At 44.9% G+C, this 26167-nt stretch overlaps 3 protein-coding genes and 1 pseudogene across 4 annotated transcripts; 1 reads left to right on the forward strand and 3 right to left on the reverse strand.

Moving 5' to 3' along the window:
• Window positions 1–1516: 1516 nt before the first annotated feature.
• Window positions 1517–4826, reverse strand: LOC133922111 (uncharacterized). 2 transcript variants are annotated; one of them, XM_062367287.1, is made up of 6 exons: window positions 4224–4826; window positions 3917–4106; window positions 3744–3824; window positions 2504–2611; window positions 2157–2426; window positions 1517–1842 (listed from the first exon to the last, which is right to left on the reverse strand). In XM_062367287.1, the coding sequence occupies exons 1-6, from the start codon at window positions 4745–4747 to the stop codon at window positions 1747–1749; spliced, it is 1269 nt and encodes a 422-aa protein (XP_062223271.1). In that variant the 5' UTR covers window positions 4748–4826; the 3' UTR covers window positions 1517–1746. The 2 variants fall into 2 exon arrangements, with proteins under 2 accessions (XP_062223271.1, XP_062223270.1); XM_062367286.1 differs by having other exon boundaries at window positions 2157–2432.
• A 4735-nt stretch (window positions 4827–9561) lies between these two features.
• Window positions 9562–10119, forward strand: LOC133923067 (adenylate isopentenyltransferase 8, chloroplastic-like). The gene has a single exon (XM_062368521.1). The coding sequence runs from the start codon at window positions 9562–9564 to the stop codon at window positions 10117–10119; it is 558 nt and encodes a 185-aa protein (XP_062224505.1).
• Window positions 10120–18538: 8419 nt separating this feature from the next.
• On the reverse strand, window positions 18539–19372 carry LOC133923068 (uncharacterized). Its single transcript, XM_062368522.1, has one exon. It carries the CDS (start codon window positions 19370–19372, stop codon window positions 18539–18541), a length of 834 nt encoding a protein of 277 aa, XP_062224506.1.
• Window positions 19373–24407: 5035 nt separating this feature from the next.
• On the reverse strand, window positions 24408–25597 carry LOC133920544 (mitogen-activated protein kinase kinase kinase 17-like; annotated as a pseudogene).
• Window positions 25598–26167: the final 570 nt, after the last annotated feature.

A 26167-nucleotide genomic window follows, 5' to 3' on the forward strand; every position in this document is an offset into this window, starting at 1 on the left:
GCAGGCCGAGGTGTAGCCGCCAGTGGGCAAGCCGAGGCTGCCACAGTTTGGGAAGCTATCGCTGGAGGGCGGTTGCCAACTTAGGGCCTCCGCCACCGGATAGAGCCCCATCGTCACCTCTAGGTGGCAGTCGCTAGAGGGCGGACGCCGACCGAGGGTCGTCGCTGTTTTCTGCATCGTCGCCGGCATCCTTGGGACACCAACACGCAGAGTCGCTGGCCTTGGACAAACTGCCGCCAGTCGGATCGTCGATGTCGTCGTGGTGTGCGCCGTTTGTGGGCGCGTCGCCGCGTCACATGGAGTAGCCGCCTCCGACGGGACGGAGGCCGCAGCGCCGTGGTGTGCAGTTCTAATGCGGGCGTGTCACCACGCCGCGTTGGGAGCCACCGCCGTCCACCGCGTAGGCGGTTCGAACCACCGGGCGGACGAAGTCACCGCAGCCGAGCCGAGGCCGGCGCAGGTAGAACTCACCGCAGGTGTGGCTGGATTCATGCGGGCAGGCCGTGGGATCTGGCCGCCGATCTGAGGACCATTTGGATGCCGAATATGGGAAATCCACCACCGAGCAGAACTTCACATCTGCCGCTGATTGTCGATGGATCGGTTGGGCGTCATTGAGCGGCACTTTGATGTCAGAGCGCTCGAACAACATCTATCTATCTACCCTTGTGAACTTACTGTTCTGTGGTGTTCGCCGTCGAGGGATGCGTGGTCCAAGGTCAGAGCGACGTAGGCTGGAGGCACGCGAACCCACCACAACGGCGATGAAGATGGTGCAGTCGCGTTCTTCGTGGTGTTAAGGCCATCGTGCCTTTGTTTTTCGCTGTTGGGGATGGCCGATACAACTTCTTTTCTAGGCGCTTCTTGCTCGAGATCTGGGAGAAGCCTTCGTGCTTTCTCTGTTGTTGCTCAGTAGAGAACGGAAGTGATGATAACGTGTTGTAGTGTAGATAGTAATTGAGAGAGATAATAGAGTAGCAAATGAACTCTTGTATTTATTGATCATGATGTTTATATATTTATACATGGTGAAAAGACATGATAAGAGGACATGTCTATTAGAAAGATATCTCTTCTCAATAGACACAACTCTTAATAATTGATCACATAGTTATATCTAAAAGTGTCTATTCATAACAATCCCCACCGTCATGTACACTCGCCAGCGAGACCGTACTTAGCCCGTACATCTTGTCGGGAAGGTAGTAAGGTACCCTGGCCGCGCCCAACATACACCAGCTATTCGAGGATCGGCGTGGGCGTAGATCCTCTTGTGGTTCGGGAGGGGAGCTTGGTTCCCCGCTGCCACATTTTGCCACGACAAAGTATAACTGTCGTTTAGTTCATTGCCACAAATCACCCTTTTCTAGCCCAGCCCTTATACCGCAAGTGTGCGTTATTGCTCGCCACAACAAATATGGCTTGCCACACCTTGCCATCCAAATCAGCAAACACCGGTTGAATTGCATGACCTCTGCCTGTACCAATCACACGACGCAAGCAACCAATCACCCCGTCGTTCCGAAATAAACCCTACTGAACCAGGTCGAACCAAGGATCTGCAGTTACAACTCGCAAGTACTAGTAATAGCAACCATCCGATTCAAAGGCAGTACTTAGCCAGCATCATAATTCACGATTACCAAAGCTATATACAAAAGGGCTGAAATCAGTTCTCGTTGCAGCTCCAAGGAAAGCACAGTTAACCTACTCCATAGAACAATTTATTTGTCTGCATAAATGAGCTCAAGGTGCGATCTTGTAGTTCAGAGCATTGTCCCAGATCATCTGAACCGCAGACACCAGCATCTCCTTCAGAGAGCTCTCCTCTTGATCAGCATCCTGAGAAAACAACGAAATGGCATGATCAGTGTGCAGCTTACTGCACTGTCAAACGGGATTGTGAAGGTTCCAGCAGCAGTACCAATTAGAAATTGTGATGACGACAGTTCCTAACTATAATTTCTCCTATGTTAGTGAAAAGGAATCTCAATAAATACATGGCATGCAATGGATAACAGATTCAGTGCATTTTACTCTCTTTTCAAGCAAAATCAACATAAAAGGCACAGATATGAGATATGTAACCCAACAGTAACTTGCTGTAGCCTGCAGAACAGTAGAGTGCAATTATCTTTAGAGTACAGTTTACTAACCTCCAGTCTACGAGATATGCCAATTAGTTTGAAGGTAACTTCATTGGAAACTTCCCCAGTTGAGCTTCGGTGATCGAACCGGTCAGCATGCCTCAACTTGAGCCTCAGGGTTTCATTTCTGAAAGCTTTGTAGTTGGTGTGCCACACACCAACTATGCTGAACCTCTCACCAATGGACTCTTTTCCAAGAGGCCATCTAAGTCCCCCTTTCACATTAGGATCAATAACAGCAGAGGACACCAAGCTCTTTATAGCACTTTCCACTTCAGACTGCAACTGACAAAATGATTCTGTAAATAAATAGGATCATAACAGAAAGGATGAAGGTGTTCTTAGCAAGAACTTACATCTAGGTGTTTCAGGATTCTTTTTGCGCATAACATCAGCCTTAGATCAAGACCTTTGAAAAGACAGGATATGTCTTCCACCAATTGCCGTACCTGGTTCAGTTCAACCTGCATAAAAGGTGACAGCAATGAGGACTGAGAAGCTGAAATATGGTTCAGGTTACTGATCGAAATGAATAACATTTGAAGAACACAATAAGACCCATAGTATGTCAAGTACATCCCATCCACCATCCTAGAATCTAACCAACTATCCCTATACAGGATAATAGAAATTTGTGTATTTCTCCATCCATCTACTGCAGTAAAATAACAACATGCGGTAGCATTCATTGGGGCAAAATGAATTACAATCACAAGCAATTAAATCTGAAGGAGTCAATAATTTGTTCTGTTAATACATAAGGCTGAGTCGAGCAATGTAGTCAGGTTGGGTTCCATTTGTTACTGCAGGTTTTGAATTAACAGAAGTACAGAACATAAGAATTCGCAGTCAACTGTCTGATGAAGATATGGTTGATCGAAGACAAACCTAAATATTGAAACGAGCGCCGCTTCCAAGAAAAAGAAAGAACATAAAACCCTCTGTAAAGCCAATGCATAAGTTTCACTAGCTAACTAGATATAAGTCATGCTCGGCAATTAGGTTTTGCTACTCGAGGATCTACAAGCCCAAACAGACCCACAGCTCCTTGAGGAAACATCAGCTAAATAATTCAAGTAACGCAATGAGGGAATTTGAAGATTTTCAGTGGTATAGAAGAAATTGATCCATAATTTCATGAAAACATGCCAAATACAGAAGGATGTCGGAGGAAGACATGTTCATGTCTTTGCATCTCAAAAAGCCTCAGCTATCAGCTTTTCATACAGAACATGATGCAGAGGCCGGGATGTTTTCATTCCATTATCTAAAAAGAACAATTGAGTCCTAGGCAAGCTCCAGGATTCATGATTTTGTGGACTAATGATTTATGTGATTAGACATGCCTAATCATCAAGTGTTAATAAAAATTAAACATGCAATATCTTCAGGATTTGTGACTCTAAGGGGCCAGCAGTAATACTCAGGATTCATGACAGCAATCAACACATTCTGAGATTAGGAAAAAAACAAGACAAGATGCTACCTCAAAGTTGATGAAAGAAACAATAAGTTTAAATACTAGAAATAAACTGCAAAATAACAGAACAAGATTAAATGTAAAATTCATGGTAGAATGATTAATTGCACACTAACCTTATGGATAGCAAGCCTCCCGTCTTCCTGTAAGGTGCATTTGCAAGATATCGTAGAATCGCTTTGATGCTTATCGAACACCTGTCAATTTTTGCAGACCCCAAAATTCATTTACTTATCTGAACCCAAAGAAATCGCAATATACATTGCATCAGAGCATTGAACGAGCAAACCTTCACATGGTAGTGTTCCTTGGATGAATCAAACTCCAGCCCCATCCTCGTCACCGCGGATCGCTCCATATCATCCAGACACTCACTAGGCACGCTCGTGTAGAACAATTTATGTAGATTGCTCTTGGAACCATCTTCCCCTGCTTTCGCGGCCTCGCAGAGTGTTTCCAAGGAGACGGGCGATCCATCGCTGCACGACACCATCCACAGCAGCTCGTTGCAATCAGCATTCATCACAAGATCACGCGAAGCAAAGGTCCACGTAATGGTAAATCGCAAATAGGACGGGCAAAAGAAGAAGACTCACGGCTGGCACTGGAAGAGCAACTTCCCCACCCTGGCCACGAGGCTCAGCTTCACCAACTCCCCCTGTTCCTTAGGCGCGTCGCCCGCCTTGGCCCTCTCCGAGGCAGCGAGGAGGTCCGGCACGAACTTGTCGGCGATGGCAGCGGCCGCAGCCCCCGCAGAGTAGGAGGAACCCTCTCGCGGGGAAGAGGAGGCGACGAGGGCAAGGGGCTTGGCGCCGGTCTTGCGCTCGATAGGGACGCAGGGGAAGGGCTCGAGGCGCAGGAGCGGCTCGCCGTCGCCATCTTCGGGGCCGAGGGAGAAGGGCGGGAGTGGGGACCAGCGGGAGACGCAGCCGGCGGCGTGGATGATCTTGTTGGAAGGGCCTGGGTAGCGCGCGCCGGCGCCGCGGTGGCGGCCGCGAGGGGAGGAGAGGGAGAGGGATCGGAGGGGGGAGGAGAGGGACAAAGGGGGCGGGGCGGGGGTGGGCGTGGGCGTGGACGCGGTGGTGCTGGGGTGGCGCTTGTGGGGCGGTAGGTACGCCATGGCCGCCGCCGCCGAAAGCAGGCGAAGAGGTTTTAGTGTGTTTTTTCCCCTATTTTCACCTTTTCGGAAATTATTTCTGATAATGGATTGATAGCATTATCATAGTTAGCGTGGATGTTACGGTTAGTATGGCGTGTTACGATGAGCGATGCTAACGTTGAATTCGTGCTGTAGATGGGATTTAACGTGACACAAATTCTGCGCTAAGGACTATAGCTCGTATACTTCATGACTCGTGCCAAAAGCACTTGCGCGGACCCTACAAGCACTGTGTGGGTTGCTTCACATTCTCTCCTCTTCTCTCTTTTTTCTATAGTTAAACTAGAGAGATTTAGCATAACATCGTCCCTCTTTCTTTCTCCATTCCCTTTTAAAATCCAAGGATTTAAGACTATTTGATTATGGATTTACTTGGGGATTTGGTCTTTAAGGTAATCTCATCCATTTCTCCTTTTTTTTTCTCAATTTATAGCAATTTAGGTGATTTTGGTGTGAACCCTAGAGGAATCAATGAAAATGCGCTCATTTTTAGGCTTTATTTGTAGTTTGGATTCATATGTGGGCAATATAGGTAGCACATGGGTTGTATATGTAATTTGGTTCAATTTCGTTTAAATTTGTTGGTTATTGGTAATTTAGGGTTGTATATGAGTGCAATTTTATTCAATTTGTGATGAAATTTATATGTATGTGCATGATAAATGTAGATTTGTTTTGTAATTATGTTAGTTCATTTTAAAAGCCACCTGAATATAGCAAAATCAGAGAAGAAAATAAGGGGATATGGATAAGTTTACCTAGACAAGACGATTCCGATGACAAATCATGGTCAAAACCAAAATAAAAAATGAATTTGAGAGGGGTGGTGAAGAGAGAGGGGAAGCCGTCGCCTGTTCACTCTCTGTGCGAACAAATAAGAAGAGAGAAGGAGAAGAGAATGCGAACCGGCCCCGCGCGGTGCTAAGTGTAGGGGTCCGCACCAGAGTTCCTTATGTGGGACATGAAACATACGTGCCATAGTCCTTGGCGCAGAATATATGCCACGTTGGATCCCCATCTATAGCACGGATCTAACGTCAGCATCGCTCCTCGCGGCAAGCCACGTTGGCCCGACTTCATGGTCACCATTGTCACATGAGTCAGTGACTGACTGTGGCGTGAAGCTAGGGGGTTAAAACTGGAAATAGTTTTACCGCCAATTCATTATCAGAAATAATTTTTGAAATGAGTCAAAATAGGGGGAAAACATGATGTTAGAGCGTTCAGTGAAGGAGAAACGGAAGTTGGTAGAATCCAAAAAGATTCTAGGCTTTATAGGCAACTAGCCACTGATATCGTGCTTCGCTGCGGGTGACCAGTTTAATAAAGTTAGATCTTTTTACTGACTTAAGCAAAAAAGCATCGCTAAAAAATATTTATGTTCACATCAAAATTAATGCAGACATAGTATCAGCTAATTGAGAAAGCATTTGGGTTTTATGAAAGATACAAAATTTATAATATCAATGCTATAAGAATGTATCGAAAAGTATTTGGTATATGTGGCTAGATGATTGTTAGCCCATTCACAATTACTATATAATATATACTCAAGAAAAAGAGCATAACTGTGATGAACCGTTCAAATAATGTTTTAACTAATCACCAGGAGGATCATTATTCATAATCACAATCTTGATGACTAACCAGAATACCATCTCAGTAGTCCTAGTATGTGTTTTATGTCTAAGATCAGAACACATGACTTTTCAACATATAGATCACAACAAAGATTACGAAATAGCGAGTACTTAAAGTTATATTACAGTTCTTAAGCATGCAATAAGTTATTACAATTTATAGCAAAAAAGAGCAAGAAGGAGACTAAAACATGTTCAACTCCTAACCAGCAAAAGAAACTAAGCAACGGAATACTAAAAGCTATACAACAAAAGGAGGATGGAGCCATATGCCCTTAGGCTCCATCACAAAAGCACGCCAACTGAGTAGGATGCACTACTCATGCCCGCCACCACCCTCGGCAGGCATGAAGTAGCCAAACACCACCTCTTCCTCACCTACAAAACCTGTAGAGCAACCAAGTACGAAGGTACTCTCAAGACTTAATCCATATAGGGTACATATAAATAACCCGACTGCAAGGATCATGCATTGAGCTCTTAGCAAGGAAACGGCCACACGGTTAAATACATTTAATATGCTTAGGCAACTGAGACATATGTATGAGCACCTATACTTAACCAACATAAACTGAAATCCAACAACTGGTATATGAGTGTAAAAGGAACCAAAGTAATATATCAGAGCCAACATCAACATTTTCCAACCATCACCCATACCACCATTAACCCACAACGAAACTCTATGATGGTGCGCATAGACAGAATGCATGCTTATGACCGAGAGCGTGGTATTTTAAAATATTTTTACACCCTGTAGGAGGATACTCCTTTACCCACACGACACGAGGACTATTTAGCTTTTTCCACCCGCTAAAGTGCACACAAGGGGTACTTATGACAACCTTTCTTAATAAGCCCCAACTATTTGATACTTGCATCGCTCGGCGCGGAGGTATCGAGAACTACTCTCAAAGCAAACTAGATACCTCTACAAGCCCACCCGCTCATATCGTCGATGTTCATGCCTAAATGATTACAGCTACAGAGGTATTTGGCTTACCTTACCATTAGATCAGCATGTGGTGAGTACGGTAAGTGCTTAAGCTAACGGCGGCCAACGGTTGGTGCCTAACCGATGCAAAACGGTCTACGGTATCCGAGCTCCCTCCCCGAACTACCCCAGGAACCTCCTCCAAGGCAGATGATACCCCTAACACTGCCCACATCTCATCTCATCCTCACCACTCATCCAACCATCATCAATATTTGCAGTATGAACAATAAGTAAACCTATAGCTCGCAAGCGATGGAACAGTCCACGACTCGACTTCTACCTGTGACCTATACATTGCTAAGCATCTCGTATCACTTTTATATTAACAACATTATATGAAGCCCATGTTACAAGGATACAGATTCATCAATAATCCAAGGTAGAAATCATGCATCCACATAGGTTCTATCCACATTGACCCGACATTGACTCACTAAACATGCGAGCATACATAAAGCATAATTTATCAATTTAGACTCCACAATTCATTCAAAGGGTGCAATATGCTTAGATACTTGCCTTACTGCTTAAGTGACCGCCTGATTCTCCCCGCACAACACTCACATAACTCGAGAAGGTTGGCATCGCCTTCAACCATGGCCAGGTCACACGCCGGTTCTTCACTCACTAAACAAGAATGCGTGAAATGATGAGCATGAATGAAGTGCAACAATGTATGCTACAATATGCATAGCAACAAGCTAAATGGATAAGACATAAGGAAGAACACGAAATTTGTGAACTAACAATGCCGGAGAAATACAGAAGGCCAGAGACTCCGGAAATTTCTCTGGACTCTCCGAACTTGCGGAGTCTCCGGATATTTCTCCGGACCCCCTAGAGATTTGCGGAGTCTACGGAGATTTCTCCGGACTCTCAGGAGATTTGCGGAGTCTGCGGAGATTTCTTTGGACACTCCGGACCTTGCATAGAAAGAAATTTCGAGAGGAAACTTTAGTTGATTCGATTCCAAATCGAAGAGCAAGATTTTGCAATGGCTCATGGGGGTCTAGAACTCACTCACTAATCTATCAACTCAATTCCTAACTCAATTTTACCCACAATCCTCTAATTTGCTCCAAAACTCAAGAACTCATGAACTTCACAATGCTAACTCCAAATTCGAAATCTATCCAACCAAAACACGGAATCTTGCCATGGATGCCTAGGGGACTCACCCAAGATGATTTGCCGAGTTTGGGGACCGCTGGTTGAAGGAAGAAAGCTCGGGAAGAGGAAGAACACCGATGCTTCTTGTGCTTCAACCATGAACACCAAAAGATATCAAAATCAGATCGAATCCTTCGGGAAAACGAAAATGAATTGAAGGGATGGATTTCTTAGGAGCTAAGGAACGTGTGAGTACCACATGCATACCACAATTCCAAGTCTTGAGGTCGGATTTTGGGGGTGAAAGAGATAGTGCTTGAGAGAGAGGGAGAGAGCAGCTCGGCTGCTCTTGTGGCTGGTTGAGCACGGGTGGGAGCAGGTGGGAGAGTGAGGGAGAGAGAGAGTAGGTGGGGCTGCTGCCCCTTTGAGTGAGTGAGTGAGGTGTGGGGCCGCGTGGTGGGTCCTACATGTTAGAGAAAAAGTCCGTTTCAACTGCGAATCACATTCTTTTCTCTCTCGAATTTCTTTCTCTCATCCAAATAACTCGGAACAAAGTGCTCTAGTGTGCCTAAATAATTTACCTCGAAACTAATTATGGAGCTAATGATGCATGATTAAGCTTAATCACGTGATTACGGAATTTGGGACGTGACAATCACTAAAAAAAATATTTAAATTCACACCAAAATTAATGCAGCCATAGTATCAGATAATTGAGGAAGCATTTGAGTTTTATGAAAGATACAAAAGTTACAATATCAATTCTATAAGAATGCATCGATAAAAAGTGTTTGGTATATGTGGCTAGATTATTGTCAGTCCATTCATAATTACTAAAAGCATATATGTAAGTCTCGCAAATATACCTGGTCTTTATATATGCACCACGTGCATACTACTTCCATGTGGACACATGGTAGACCATGGATTATGCCATAACAGGTCGACCTAGGTTTAATCGAAGCACTTCCCCTTTCCTCTTCCGATTTCATCTTCCACACATCCTTTCCCCTTACTACTTCCCCAAAATGTTGGCGACTAAGTCGGTGGTGATCATGGGTGCTACTGGCATGGGTAAGATGAAGATATCAATTGATGCGTCCAGGGTGATTGATGGCAAAGTGGTGAATGCAGATAAGATGCAGATCTATTATGGGCTTGACATCACAACAAACAAGGTGTGTCCGATTGATCAATCGGGTATTCCTCATCACGTTATTGGGACCATTTCATCAACTACTGGTGACTTTCCTGTATCTTTCTTTCGATCTATTGCAACCACCACTGCAAAGTCTATTGTAAGGCACGGTCGCATACCAGTTCTTGTAGGTGGATCAAACTCACTCATGCATGGATTTCTTATGGACCATCTTGATCCCTCCCTTGTTAATCCATTTGCGATAGCCGGGTATTTGCCAACCTTTCGGTTCCGAAGTTGTCTACTTTGGATCCATGCTAGTGAGTCAATTTTCAATGAGTATCTCAATCGTCGTGTTGACAATATGTTGGTGGCTGGCTTGGTTGAGGAACTCAAAGATTATTTTGATACTGTGTTCGGTGGCAAGCTTGTCAAGCACCTTGGCTAGCCAGGGCAATCGGTGTGCTAGATCTAGGCGAATATTTTGCCGGATGCAAGTGACTTTGTGATTCCATATATGAGATAAAGGCCAACACACAATCTCTTGCAAAAGCACATACTGCAAAGATTCAGCATATTGTTGATGTTTGGGGCTGGCCTATTTGCTCTCTTGATGCCATAGAAACCATACGCGCACATCTAACTGGATCAAACCATACTGCCGATGCTATAGCATGGGAACGTGATGTGAGCGGCCCTGCACTTCGTATTATAAATGAGTTTCTGAATAGCGTAAATGATGTCTAAATTTTTTGCTCCTATGAGCTGCTTAAAGTAAATATAACTATGGATCATGTCGCATACCAACTATTTGCTAGTGTTCATTGACTATGGTATGCATGACTATTTTCAATACCTCTCTTGAGACATGTAAAAGTATGTGCTATAAAAATTTTCTACTTACGGAACTTATATCCTATGTATTATTCCCAACAATTAAGATGGGTTTATGTACCTTAACATCCGGTCTTCCATTGTTCACTGGAATTAAAATCCCTTTGATAGTCTTGCCATCAATCCATATGAGTCCATTTTAGAGCTAGAGGTCACACACAGTTTAGGCAGCATGCATGGAGCGGGAATATGAACTGAGTGCCTGGACCTATTTATATATATGACTTTGCCCATTGTATTAATGATGTTTGAGTTGGTATATTCTGATCGGTGTCTTAAACTTGATAATAGACACTTTTTTAAGGCGATGTATGAGTTCATGCAGTGTCATTGACTATGATGTTTACGGTTACTTTCTGTTACAATTAAAATATACTCATGTTGTGAATAATTACTACCCACTCTAACATCATGTGGATTATACTCAATACTTCATGTGGTTTCATCTGTCTAGGTGTCTCCACACTTCAGCTACCATTGTTCATTGCAGTCACTCTTGGTCAAATCACAAAGCATATGGAAAGATTATATGAGTGTACGCACTGCAAAAATAGGATTATGGTTGGTAAGTAATTAATGTGCGCCATAATAAACCAAACCTGTATGGCTTGTACACACTAAAACAAAGCATCGACCTTTTATTTCACATGATCTGTGAGGATACTATGGCATCACAATTATGTCACATAATACTATCCGAAAAAGAAGAGTTTTCATGATTATTCTTCATCATACACTGTCAAATTCACAGTCCGTGCAAATTGATCTAACACGCGCCCCTTTAAGTTTTAGGAAATCTTCGTATCAGAAAAAAGAGCGTGCTATGACCATGTTATATTCATCATATTGAAGCTAGATATTATGCAGCATTATTCATATTTCCAAGTGCAACCACGTTCACCCAACTTGCTTATAGTATATCTTTGTATGGCCAGATGCAAGCTGGCCACGCCCAACAGAGGTTGTCTTTTTAATCGTTGGCTTTAGGGCAAGAACAATGATCGGTGCTTATGGCTATGTATTTAAATTAAGGAAGAGAGTGTTAAGCAGCTACATAAAAATTGTGATTTTCAATAAAAAAAAACAGTATAATTGCCTAAAAATTGTAATTACCAAAGCAAACAAAAACTAAATATGTATAAATATAGTTAATTATCTTATTAACACTAATATTAGCAGCGGTACTTAAATAAGGACCTTACTATCCGCCTAAGCACCTGTCACTATTGCAGAAATCCCCTTCACTGTCGACTCAAAAACCATCTTTACTGCCGGTTTTGGAGCCGGCAGTGAGCAACGGGCAGTGATAATCGTGGATTATCACTGCCGGCTCGGTGGACCGGTAGTGAAGGGCCTTATCACTGCCGGCTCAAGGATTCAGCCGACAGTGATACCCAAGGCATCACTGCCAGCTAAATCCTTCAGCCGGCAGTGATAAACCTAAAATCACGGCCGGCTGAAGGATTCAGCCGGCAGTGTTTTGCCTCTCCTCCCTCCCCTCCTCCCTCTCTCTGTCCTCTCTGTACTCCCTCTCACTCCTCGATCTCTCCGTCTCTCTCTTAATACATGCATACAATGATACATATATTTAATGTAAATCAATAATAAATGCACCTCATTAATACATAGTAATGAGCACATATTTCAAGTCATAGGCATCGATAAACACACATATGTACATAATAGTTCTCACAGGTCACCCCCTGAAAAGTCGGTCGAGTTCAGCTAATCTAGTATCCCTCTTCCTGTACCTCTACTTCCTTTCCCGCGATGAGGACCTCTGCTTCTTACTGATGCGTTCATAGTCAGTCGGCAGCTTTCTTGAAGCCGCCCCCGTCTGTTTAACTTTGGCCATTTTCATGAAAAATTTCACGGCATCTTCAGGCACAACAGGCTTCGGTGGAGGTTGTGGAGGATGGAAATGAGACGTGACACTAGCATCCACAATCTTTTTGGTTTCCTCAACAGTGAGTGAATAGACATCCTTGGGTTCCACCAACTTCTTAGATGTCACCGACTTTTTAGATGATGTCGTCTGCTTGGATGTTGCGGAACCTGATCGTGTTTTTCGAGCTGATGGCTGGGTTCTTGATGGTGCTGGCTTTTTGAGCGGTGGACTTCTTTGAGGTTATGGCTGAGGAGGTGGACTTCTTCTAGGAGATGGGTGAGGAGAGGGAGATCTAAGAGGTGACGACGGCCTGAGGTGTACTAGAGAGTAGAGGTTCTCGGGAGCTGTCCCTGGTGAAAATACTATGTAGGCCTTCTCCCACGTGATAAATGTGTGCTCGTACTCTCCTATAGTGTTCGCCTCTGCCTCTGTGGGGTAGTCCACCTCAACATGGCGGTACTGGTCAACTGCCACGTCTACTTCGACTACAGCTAGCCCTCCGGTATCGAACGTCCGTGCAATTGTTCATGGGAGCCATGGGGATAAGCCACGCCGGAAGCCACCTTGATGGTAATGTTCCTAGCATCAATGTGTAGTTCACATGGTATCCGTGCTGTGATGAGGTCCACAGCATAAGTGATAGATTTAGCTCTCGGAACTCCCGTAGACGCACAGCTACTCCGACGACCACAGGGGCTGGAGCGCGCACCATCAGGAGACGCTTTCAGCCGTTCCTATTCGCTCACAATGGCACCCCGTTGACGCATGAGGGCTTGGGACACTACTTGTGCTATTTTTTCTTCTGTATATTCTCTCTCCTTTTTTTAGCGCTTGTTCAAGCATTTCCATCATCCTAGCTTGTTCTGCCGCTCAATCTGCATCTCGCGCTGCTTGGGATCTCTTTCGACTCTTGTAACTGTTGACGTTGTTTGGGAATCCAAATTTTCAACCCATCACCCCAACACCTCATGTGCGACCGCCGTGCTCCTTATTTCTCAGGGCCAAGGTGAGCTCGTCCCTATCCCTGTCTGGCTTGAAAGAGCCTTGTGAAGACTGCTCGTGGGCTTCCGTAAGCTTTTTTGCAAGATCTTGCGTCGCTTCCAGGTCTTTAGAGGTCGTAAAGGATAAGCTTCCATTAGACGAGTAAGAAGCACCCCTCCCAAGAAGGAAGTGTGTCGATCATTTGCTCCATCCCTCTGTCTCAGGCGTGACACCTCTCTCTCGTAATTCATCTAGCTGTTGTTGCCACTGCCTTTCTTTCCTCACGTATCCACGACTGCCGACTCTGTGGGGGTTCAGGTTCTTCTTCGAGTTTGCTTTGTTCACCTCACTCAATCTCTGTGCTTCTTTTGACAACTTGTACTTCCCAAAGGCTTGCCAATGATCTTCCAGCTGCGGCTATCTGTGGAAATCTGGTATTGTACCTTTCTGCACATACGCTCTGTTTAGTGTCCCCTTCCAGTTCTTAAATGAAAGGCCCATGATTATTAGAGTCTTACGCTTAACTACTTCCATATCTGTCTCTTCAGGGAAGTCGAACTTCTCTAATATCTTGGGCCACAAGATGTCATTCTTGATCGAATCAGGAACCACGTGCGGATCACCTAGTTCACCAGTCTACAATCTGTAGCTGATGAGCACGTGATCCTTAATAGCAATCCCACAAACTGACTTGTATGGCCCCAGAACTCTCTCTGGTGCAGTTGGCTCCCTTGCTGGTGAGACCTCCATGATCACAAATCGTCCCATAGGCATCTTCGAGGGACCTCGAACACGATTCCGCTCCTGGGATTGCTCATTGTCGTGACCCTCTGGAGCGTTAAGCATCTGCGTATAAGCGAAAAAACTATCGGAAACCTATACAATAATATGTACAACAGATGCATTCATCTACTTATGAATTACCTCATCGCCTCCACATGCGTCTGTTTGGTCCAGGTTGAGGTAGTGGCTTCATAAGCTACTAATTGAAGCTTCCGTATAATAAATGAGATATAATTGCATCTACATTGTATTAAAACATCATGGCCATAGGTGCATCTTCATCTTTTCAAAATCTAGAGCAATTTAGCAAACAAAATTCAACTAGAAATGGATTGAAGATGAAGTTACATACCTTGGAACACATAAGGCATGAGGATTCCTTAAAATTTTGAAGCCACTAAGAACTTGGTGACCATAAATAGCCGCCACCAAGCAAACAAAGCTCCTCTCTGTTGTGTGCTCAGGCTTAGAGAAGGAGAGGACGACTTTTATATAGTCGAGACATCACTACCGGCTCATATAACAAGCCGGCAGTGATGCCCTACTATCACTGCTGGTCGATGGATTAAACCGGTAGTGAAGATGGAGCAGGGCATCACTGCCGACAGTGATGCCCTTATCACTGCCGGTTCGTAAGCCACGATGAATGTATTTTTCCCGCACGGCTTATGAACCAGCAGTGATTCCCCATCACTGCCGGCCCATTAAGAACCGACAGTGATGGGCTGGTATATATAGTAGTGTGTGCTACTGCACTTAAGAAAAAAAACCTGGTTTTTCTATAATCACCTCCTCTAAACATCTCAAGTTATAAGGTCCAAGTAAGTTTAGTTAGATAGTACTATATGGTAAACTGGTACCCGAATCATGAGATATTTTCCTAGTTGTAATAGCCACTAATTTCCTTTCCAAATAATCTATAATATACCAATTTTTCCCGCATGTTTTGCAATATCTAGGCAGCTAGGTGTGCACCAATAACTACTACCTTGTTTCATAAGACCAACCCCAAGGGCTTCCCCTCCTGGGCACCGTTCCCTTCGCGATGGGAAAACGAGCTCGACGGGAACGAAAATCGCCGTCCAACGTGTTCCCATCACGGCGCGGTGCGGGACAGGAAAGGAGAGAGGTTCCCTCGCCCATGGGAACATCTCTCCTTTCCCTTCGTGCAGTTGGCGAGCAGGGACGGCGAGCGGGGAAGAGTCTGGACGTTGGGTTCATGCGCTCGGGCGAAAGATGAGGAAACGAGGGGCGGCGAGGGCGGGGAGCGCAAGGGGGGCAGCAGAAGGTTGGTGGTGAGGGCGGTTGGCTCCCAGAGGATAGATCTTGCGCGCGTGGAGGGAATTGGGGACTTGCCTAGAGGCGGCGCACCGGCAATGACTATAGGCGACGGGAAGTACGAATTTCTCGGCAAACTCTTGCGAATCTGAGGGTGTGGAAGGTGAAACGCTGATCCGGTGAAAGGTGGGGTGGCCTTTCGTGCGGGGTAGGGGGCTGTGCGGTGGCGGTGGAGGTGGGGGGGTGGGGGGTGGGGAGGCGAGGTCTCCGCTGGCGTCGCCTTCGTCCTTGTTTTGGCATCCGGCTTGGGTAGGGAATGGTTGGTCGGCCTGTGCTGGCTGGGTGGGCGTCGCCACTGTGAGACGGCGGCCTCGGCAAGTAGGGTCACTTGGCTTGCGTCATGGAATCCCCTGCTCCATGTTGTAGATGGACGCTATAGCACTTGCCGTGCTTGTGTCGATGATGCAAGACCATGTGTAGGAGGTCGCTACCATGTTGAAGAAGATTGCGGATGACAACTTGAGTTCGGACAGCACCCCGGCTGCTGTGGACCTAAACATGGCGCTGCTAGAGGTCGACACCATTGCGGCAGATTTGGGGAAGCTTGTTTTCCAAGTGGAGGATGCACTGCGCAGTAATGTCATGCCTAAACATGTTGCTTTGCCGGACAGTAGCAGCTTGGCGGTTGAAGATGAAGCATGGGGATCCATGGACAATGACGGCGATGACGTCCTTGTTTCTGAATGGAGCACTGATGAAGTTCTGTGTTCCAGTATGGAGGATGCCGTGTCGATTGAATCGGATCATTCCTGGAGGCTGTGAATTGGGTCGAGTGTTTGGTATTACAAGTGTGAATTGGTGTCGATTAGTGGAGATGTGGCTGTTTGCTTTCCTGGGAGTGCACCTGTGGTGTGAAATGGTGTCGATTAGTGGAGAGCAGGCCTTTTCATATTATCGTTGCTATGCCTGTATGCTTTTTTTGGTTAATGTTGTCGGTTTAGCACGCAATGTATGAGCTGGTTTAGTATTCAATGTATGAACTAAGAAGCTGCATGCAATGTTTGAACTATGAACTGGGCATGTGTTATGATTTTGTCATGTGTTGAAAACCTAAACTGATCTAGTGTGGGTCTCCCGCTGTTATCAGTTTCAAAGGGAAGTATCATGTTGCAACTATATAGATATCCTCGTAGAGCAATGTATATTGTGCACTAGTGACCTGTATACTGGGCACTGAACTGTATGAATGACTAGTGAGTTTGATAGTGAATAAGATGAAGTAATCGGTTAGGAATTGATAGTGAATTGCACTGCAATATCACTGCATTAGTGGCACTAAGTAATTGTGCTTTGATAGTAGGAAATTGAGGACTTGTGTGGCATGCATTATCACTTTGCTTAAATGATGTTGCAGATGTTTTTTTGTATGCTATTGGTTTCAATTTCCAAAACTACTGATGTCTGTTCTAAATGATTTGAAGGGGCGCTATGGATCCATTTTACGAGAGTATGCTTCAGGATGGTTTTGACCGGATGACTTGGTCGAGGCAGGAGATGGGGGAGGCAGGGTCCCTCAACTGTGGCACCGCCCTCGGACATGTCCCAATTTGATGTTTTGGGCAGTCCTGTTCCACACAAGGAGATGGGGCAATTCAGCTTGGGCAGCAAGGACAAGGGTAGGATTCTTGACCACATCCAAGAAGAAGAAGAAAGCGGAGCCAAAGACAGACCGAACAAAGTGGACAGACGAGGAGGATGAGCTACTCGTGTCGGCATGGTTAAACGTTAGCCAGGATCCTTTGGTTGGAACAGATCAGTAGAAGGAGACGTATTGGGGAAGGATCGCCAAGTACTTCATCACTTATAAGAAGCCAACCATGATGACTAGGTCCGTTAAGGCTTTGATCAACCACATGAAGCTCATCACGAACGTAGTTAACAAGTTTGCGGTGCATGTGAGGAAGGTTGAGCAGCTCAATCCTAACGGGACCAACGAGCGTGATAAGGTATGCTCATATAACCTGGTAATCATTGTATTGTATATAGTCGGAACACCTAGATGTATCAGTTTACATAGCATGCCTCATTTTTCGTAGATGGCTCGAGCTTGCACGGCATATAAGGGGATTGAGGGGAAGCCCTTTGCATACACGCACTACTGGGTCATGCTTGCCGACCACCCGAAGTGGCACGCGCACGAGTTCGCAAAGGCGCAAAAGATGCAAGATGTAGTGGATGCACAATCCAGCCAAGCTGCGTGCAATGAAGTGGCGAATGACACAACTTCGAATGCATCGACTGAGCTTCCTAGGCCTATTGGAAGGGACGCAGCTAAAGCGGCCCATGCGCGCAAATCACCTTCCACTACATCTTTGGCTACCGTGTCTGGTGGATGTATGAAAGGCAATTTGCTGATCTTAGTGAAACAAAGAAGGTTATGGTGAAGTTGAAGATGGAGCAGATTTCGGTAATATGTCTGCAGGCATCCGTCCGAGTAAATGATCAAGACGAGCGTATAATGAAGGTCGACTTGGGCAGTGTTAGTGGTCCCCTTTGAGAGTATTACAGGAAGAGACAGGAAGATATCCTTGCAAGGTGGAAGCTCATAGAGCAGAACCCGTAGGTGGCTGTGTTTCAGTTCTTTGCTGTTTATTTTTGTTGAGTTGGCGATGATTGTTTGTCCTTGCAGACTATGTGTGCTGAAATTCGAAACATTCTGTATCCATACTGTTTGTGCAATGTGAACAATTTTAAGGTTCTATATCCTATCCTACTTTAAGGAGCTCGGTTGCAGGTTGTATTAGCACGAGCTATGAAATGCCCCAGGCTATCATCGATCGTAGATCCTAAGTTATGAAATGTACCAGAGTATCATCGATCACAAACGTGGCTCACAAGGACTTACAAAACATGGTAAACAATAATGATACAAATGTGATGCATACAACGATACAGAAAGCGACATAGGAGAACATAAAATAACATTAATGACACACAACTTCACGATGGATGACACAACAACTCCAGAAGTGTTCTAACAGATCTACTGTGCTCCATGAAGACTCCATAAGTGCTCCACCAGGTCATCACGCAATTGGTGGTGCAATGCTCGGTTCCTGATGGCTTCAGTGACTTCGATGTACTGGAGGATTGCTTGGTCTAGATCTTGATGCACTGTCGCTTTCTCGCCCATATAGTCATACACCTCCTCCACATCGGTGCTACCCTTTTCGTCCTCAATGATCATATTGTGCATTATGACACATGCAGTCATAATGTTGTGCACCGTGCTTTGATCCCAAACTCTTGCTGGTTCGCGAATTATGGCGAACCTCGACTGCAGGACACCAAATGCGCATTCCACATCTTTCCAGACTGCTGCTTGCATGGTGTAGAAATGCACGCTCTTGTTCCCTCTTGGTGCTAAAATTGGCTTCACTATGGTCGCCCATTCGGGGTAAATTCCGTCCCCTATGTAGTACCCCATGTCATACATGTTACCATTAACTTTATATGACACTGTGGGCGCAGTCCCATCGGTGAGCCTACTGAAAATGTTAGAGCGGTGCAAAATATTTATATCGTTCAGACTACCAAGCATTCCAAAGAAAGCATGCCATATCCATAGATCAAAAGATGCAACCGCCTCCAAAACTATGGACGGTTTGCACATATGATCGGTATATGCGCCATGCCACGCTTTCGGATAGTTCTTCCAAACCCAATGCATGCAGTCGACGCTCAACAGCATCCCGGGGAACCCTCTTTGCTCGCCAATGGCCAATAGTCGAGCAGTATCTTCTGCAATGGGAGCGCGGAGGTATTCATCAGAGAAAAGCAAGACAACAGCTTGGACAAACTTCCTCAGGGCGAGCATCGCTGTGCTACCCCCTATCCGGACATACTCATCCACTGCGTCTGCACTGACTCCGTATGCCAGTTGCCGTTTTGCCGCTGTCATTTTTTGTAGGGGGCTTAGACCAAGCTTCCCGGTTGCATTCCTCTTCTACCGAAACCATGGGTCATGGTGCTCCACAGCAGCGGCAATTCTCAAGAATAATGGCCGACTCATCCGAAACCTGATAGGGTGAACAATCGTTAGTACGGATCACAACCTACATATGTGCTGCATAACAAAGATGGTCTTACCTATGACGGAACAATGTATCACCATACACTAGGTTATTGGTGAAGTAGTCCCTGAATAGCCTAGCAGCACCTTCTCAGTGCCCATGGTCTATGACTGCATGGCCAGGCACAGAGCCACGCTACTGGCTCCGACCTTGGGATGCAACTTGTTCCTCCTCGATGGCGACCAGCAACAGCAATTCGTCCTCTTCGTCACTTGAGTCTGACGAGAACATTAGCATACCTTCAGACTCTGATGAGCTTATTGTGTAGATGTTAAATATGGAGGCAATTGTGCCTCCAGTCTTCGCAAGGAAGCTACCAGTGGCTGGCTTCCCCTGCAAGGTGTCAGGCACGTGTATATTTTCTTCCGTGGGAAGACTCGTGACCACAAAGCCAGCTCCTATGTCGTTCTTGCCTTCCACGACAAGATTCTTGTCCACGCCACTAGCGGTGACACGGTACCGGCATTGACCGTTTCTTTAGAGTTTCATCGCGGAAATAGATTAGGTTCCATGCGTAACGATCATTCTAGTCCCCATAAAAATAATATGTACGATGCACAAGTACCACTGATACGCACCGTATTGCGCAGGGTGGTGGTAGTTACGAAGAATGATAGAATATTGGAAGTCTGTTGGGGAAGGGAACGGGGAAGGGAATGCTGTTAGAGTGCAGAAACCTAAAAGGAACGAATCTAGAAAGAGAATTTCTCCATAAAGAGATTTTAGAGTGAGAAGGAAAGAAAACGGGTAGGAATGATCTAAGAAAGCAGCCATACTGCCTACATTGCGGTAGCACTATTTGAGGGTAGCATGCTGGCCATGCACAGTCACTAGGTCCTTGTGCTTTTGATGCAGCCTGTGAAAGTAAGACAGCAATCATATTCTTAGTGCTTGTGGAGCATCCCACTAAGTACTCATGGTACTAAAAATATGTCCGAAAATGTACTTCTCTACTCGATCTTTATCTATAAATATTTTTTATGCAGATATTTCTAATTAAGTATAGCCTACTCTCTTAAATTTAGAATTTGTCTATCAGATTATTTGGACTAAGTAATCCAAATAAACACTTAAATCACATGCCTCTTGCCACCGGGCAAATGTTTTTTTGATAGTTCTACTATTCAAAACATTCTATGTTGTTTACACACTAAAAAGGCCGACATAGGGTTATGTTGCATCCCTCTAAAAATCGACTTTTATGCCTGATCAAATTTGAAATTTACCAGCATTCATGCAGAAAGCAGAGCTCTAGCTACCTGTCCAATCTAAGAAAGGGATAGGATTCCTATCCTTTTCGCCAGTCATGCGTGCATGTCTATTGCATGGTATAGTAAAAAGATGACGCCACACACAATCATGCATTCAAAGAGGGTAGCAGTGTCCTCTACTGCATAGATAATGCAATACTACATAAACTTAGACCCAAACATACTACTTAGGGAGTTGCTGAAACAATTAATACGTAGTTTATCCTGCACACACAAAAAAGGTAATGGTACACGTGATCATTTGCTTATAGTTAATACACCATCATTTGAGGGGAGGGGACAAACACACTATGACTGTATATTTATTTTTTGTTTGAGATAGTACTGATCATATGGACATGGGAATAGTCAATAATAAAAGAAAAGAAATTATCAAGCACTTGTGGAGGGGTGCAATGGAACGAAGGCAACATCATGTTTATATAAGCAAGAGAAGCATCACGTAGACATGCACTGCCAGCAAGAACACTACAAATTATGATTAGGTTGAAATTAATGTGAGATGAACTAATGTTGAGCTTTATCTCATAAAGAGTGAGGACTGAAAAATTATGTACATGATACATTGTGGTATCCAATCCTATTGTTGTCTTTTTGTTGAACCATCACATGTCAACTCACATTGATTACCATCATCAGACTTGTTGGTTAGCTCCTATCTCAATTCATGCATGCATAGGCCGACTCGCATTGATTAGCATCTTTAGACTTGTTGTTACCTCCTGACTCAATCTGCATGTGCACATAGTTCGTCTCACCTAGCCTTCGACATAGGAGCCCAGTTGCCTATTTATACAATAGCTTTCGTAGACATGTCATTTCCAGCAGGATTGGGAGGGGCGGAAGTGGCTGCCATCTAATGCACAATGATAGCTTGATAGTGGCAGAACTTAAACCAAGTCTTAGTGGGAGCCTAGGATAATGAAAATTCATGCGGACCATGATGACTAATAGTGGCTAATTCATTGCAAAATTTGTATTGTCCAAAACATGCTTGTTACATGTCAACCAACTGTATCGATTATGGTTGATGCCCTAATGCTCACTAGGGGCAATGTTTAGCGGTTGGGGGCTTCTTCTGGTACAACAGGATTTTCTTTGACCTCCCCGAATCAAAGGAGGTTGCCGGGGGGCAGACAGGCCAGCCACTCGGTGGTGGCAGGCGTAGATGCATGGCGGCGAGGTGATAGGGATGACACCGGCCACGAGTGTCGGGAGACCGCCGACGGGCAGTGTGTTGAAGGGAGGCTTGGTGTCGGAATGGTCATGTGAGTTGACCATCAAGTAGTAAATGTAGTTTATCCCAAATAATATCATAATTCCAACCATCAGTACAATCTCAAACAATATCATGGTGTGTTTGTTTTTCCCTTTCAAATAATGACTTATTAATTATAAACAAATGATCAAGTATACCTGGACTTAAACCAAACTACAAGATTTTTTTGGAAGCCTGAATTCCCAGTGTTGGCATGCTAAATTGCAAGCAGAAAGACGGAGAAGCATGGTGCGAAAGCTATTTTATAAATAGGCAACTGGACTCCTATGTCTAAAACTAGGTGAGACGAACTGTGTGCACATGCAGATTGAGCGGGAGGTAAGCAACAAGTTTGAAGATGCTAATCAATGTGAGTTGACCTTTGCATGCATGAATTGAGACAAAAGCTAACCAACAAGTCTGAAGATGGTAATCAATGTGAGTTGACTTGTGATGGTTCTATACATGTAAGTTGCATGCATGTGCCTTGCACATGGAGACATATGGTGAACATCTTCAAACCAATTCACTTAAACAAAAAAGAAATGGTGACATATTGAGCTGAGCTATAGTAAAATAGGTGGTCATAGAGGTCATATTCCATGATCTCCTAAAAGGTGGCACATATGTATTTATATAGGAACACAAGAGATGCGGTCATGAACAGATATGCTTGATGAGTATATACATAGACAACATGTTTGTTTGTCGATTAATGCTCTCTCTACTGCTAACTGTCCCTCAGCAATTTTGTTTGTTACTATGAAACTAACTTCAGTTGCCTTGGTAGTACTTGGTGAATAGGCACCGAGGTTATTGGTGCAGTCATCGATTCGAGCCTAAACATTCGAGGTTCTGCATTTTATACAGGTTCGAGTCGCTATGTACTAGTTTAACTAGTCTAAACTGGTCTAGATCTAGTCTAAATTGATCTACACTAGTCTAGAACCTGGTCTAAACTGTTCTAGACCTATCAAGAACTTGATCTAGACTGATCTAACTGGTATTGAAATTGGTCTAGACTGATCAGAATTAGACCCGTCTAGTCTAGTTTAGGACCTGATATAGACTGATCTAACTGGTATTAAAACTGGTCTAAAGTGGTCAGAATTGATCTAGAAACTGATCTAATTGGTCTTCAAACTAATCTAGACTGGTTGGAAATGATTTAAAAACTGGTCTAACTGACCTAGACTGATTGATAATCTAGTCTAAACTGGTTCTAGACTTATCTAGAAGATATAGGCTGGTCTAATTGGTCTAAACCAGTACATATGGCTTGCATGTATCTTTCCTGATCACTACAGTTCTGGGGTTCAAAAGGATTAATAGATGCACACCTCCAGGTTCAGTCAAAGGAGAGCACAAGTCACAATCTTTTCTAACTAGGTTAGACTAGTTTAGGATTTGATTTAAACTGATCTAGACTAGTCTATGACTTTATCGTAGACTAGTCTAATTGGTATAGGAACTAGTCCAGACTGGTCTAAACTAGTCTAATTGGTTTAGAAACTGGTATATGAATAGGTCTAGAAATTGATCTATGAACTAGTCTAAATTGGTCTAGAGCCTGATCTAGATATTGAAACTGGTCTAGAATGGTCGGAATTAGGCCAGTTTAGTTTGGTCTAGGACCTGTTCTAGACTGATCTAACTGGTCTTGAAACTAGTTTAGAGTGGTCTGAACTGGTATAGGAATTGATCTAGACTAATTTAGGAACTGATCTTAAAATTGATCGAAATTGGTTTAGAAACTAGTCTAACTGGTTTAGAAACTGATCTAGAGTGGTCTAAGACTCAATCTAAACTGGTCTAGACCTGTTCTAAACTTATCTAAACTAGTGAGGTCCGTAATATGTATTCTCGCATGAAAGGTTTACTACACTGAGAACAAACCGCCAAATACATTACAATCCCAAACATTACCATGTATCCGTCTCCTAATATTACCAAATGTTTATAAATCGCTCTTGCATTTTTTTTAACCCCTAAATATAATGAACATCTATTGTTATCGGGATGAGTTGGCCGGCCAGCACAATTTCCTACAAAACGGAACATCACTTACACCTTTGAAAATAAATCGAGATACTATAGCACTTACACGTAACGAAAGTGTTCAAATGAATACAACTTCCTACGCGAGAAACAGAGTGGCTTCGAAAGAACATGTGCTTATAGATTTAAGAATAGGAATAAACAGAGCGAAATTTGGGGATGAACAAAATTCATTTCAATGTCTGGGTCGCATAGTAAATTACATGGAACTTCATCATCACATCATGTATTTACACGCAGATGCCTTCCATGCTCATCAACTGAAGCATCAGTATTTTCTCCTATAGTGTGGGCGCTATCGCCACTGCCTGCATCAAAGTGGAGGGGGTTCAACTCGATGTTCACTTCTTCGACTCTGACACCATCGTCGATGCAAGCCATCTCCTCTCATGGCATGGCCGATGCGTCGGATGCTTCACTTGGCGTGGAGATCACATCAATCCAACCACTGTCAGAGTCCTAGTCCGGCAGCGCCAAAGCAGGGCAGGCTAACGTCCTGATCCTCTTGGTCGTGCTCTGTGACCACATGCCATAGCCAGTGTCAGACTCCTAGAATGCCGCGTCCAGAGTGCGCTTGGGAGACACCCATATGCCCTTCGCGATGCACCTGGCAGAGGCAATGAATGGGTGCTCAAGCAGCTGCACCGCCATGGACTGGTCACTTGTGCACCTTGCCAAGCACCTGCCCAAGAAGTCCTCAGCCTTCGTGGATGGGGGACCTCGGGCACGGCATCCGTGTACACGATCCAGCGCACCACGACGAGCACATCATCCATGTCGCTCCATGGCGCGCGACTGGTGGCCATCTCAATGACGGTGCATCCCAGCTCCCAAATGTCAGCATTGGGCCCCTGCTCCTCCCCGCGCGACACCTCCAGTACCATGAACGCCGGCTTGCTGTTGATCAGCCGGTCGGAACCCGTCGTCCACCTCGCGCACCCGAACTCCGCGAGCTTGGCCCGGCCATCGGCGCCGATGACGACATTCCTCACCTCGACGTCCCCTTGCATGGGCCCCATCCCGTGGATGTACGCGAGGACCCTAGCCATGTCCTCCACGTACCCACAGGCGATGCGCTCCTCGAGCCTCACACCGCGCCTCGCGACCCCATCAGCGAGCAACCCGTCGGGCACGAATTCATGGAACAGCTGGTACGACCTGTCTCGGCCCCCTCGGCCGCCGATGCAAGGGACGACGTGTGGCAAGCGTAGGTTGGCCATCACCCGCTGCTCCCTCCTCAGCGTCGTTGTGCTCGCTGCCGCAGCGGACTTGACCGCGAACAGCTCCCTGATGCCTTGCCGATGGCGAGGAAGACCTCCGCCCTCGACGCGTCACGGCTGAGCGTCCGCACCTGCGTCCACCTCCCTGTCATGGTCGTTGGCACCATCAGTGGCGGACCCAGAATTTTTTCGTAAGGTAGGCATTCAAATTTTTAAGACTACAAATTCGGTAAAAAAGTATAAAATTTGATAAAAGACAATGCAAATTCGGTAATTTAGTATAATATCGTAAATTCAACAATAAATCTCAAATTTATAAAACCGCAATATAAATATGTGAAAAGAATTGAAGGGATTCAAGACCGACATGCAAATAAGCAACTCTATATTTACCTCATCAAACCGATTGTCAAGCTCTTGCCGAATTTGACCAATGACACCAATATACACTTCATATTTCCAGAAAAACGAAGCAATATCTCTCTGGCTCTTTATCTCTGTAAAGCAACTATGATTGAAACCAATTATTCAGAAAAAGTGACAGTAGGTGTGAATTGAACTCCGCCGCTGCCACGGTAGGCCCGTCAGACGATGCCAGGGACACGCGGACACGGTCCTACTCAGCTGCTCCTGCTAGTCTGCTACTGCAAGAAAAACCAAATAATGCGATACGATCATATGAGATAACGAGAAAACAGAAAACGATGGAAGTGGGGCTGCGGATGGACCGAT

This window comes from Phragmites australis, chromosome 6 (genome assembly GCF_958298935.1).
Source record: "Phragmites australis chromosome 6, lpPhrAust1.1, whole genome shotgun sequence".
NCBI lineage: Eukaryota > Viridiplantae > Streptophyta > Magnoliopsida > Poales > Poaceae > Phragmites > Phragmites australis.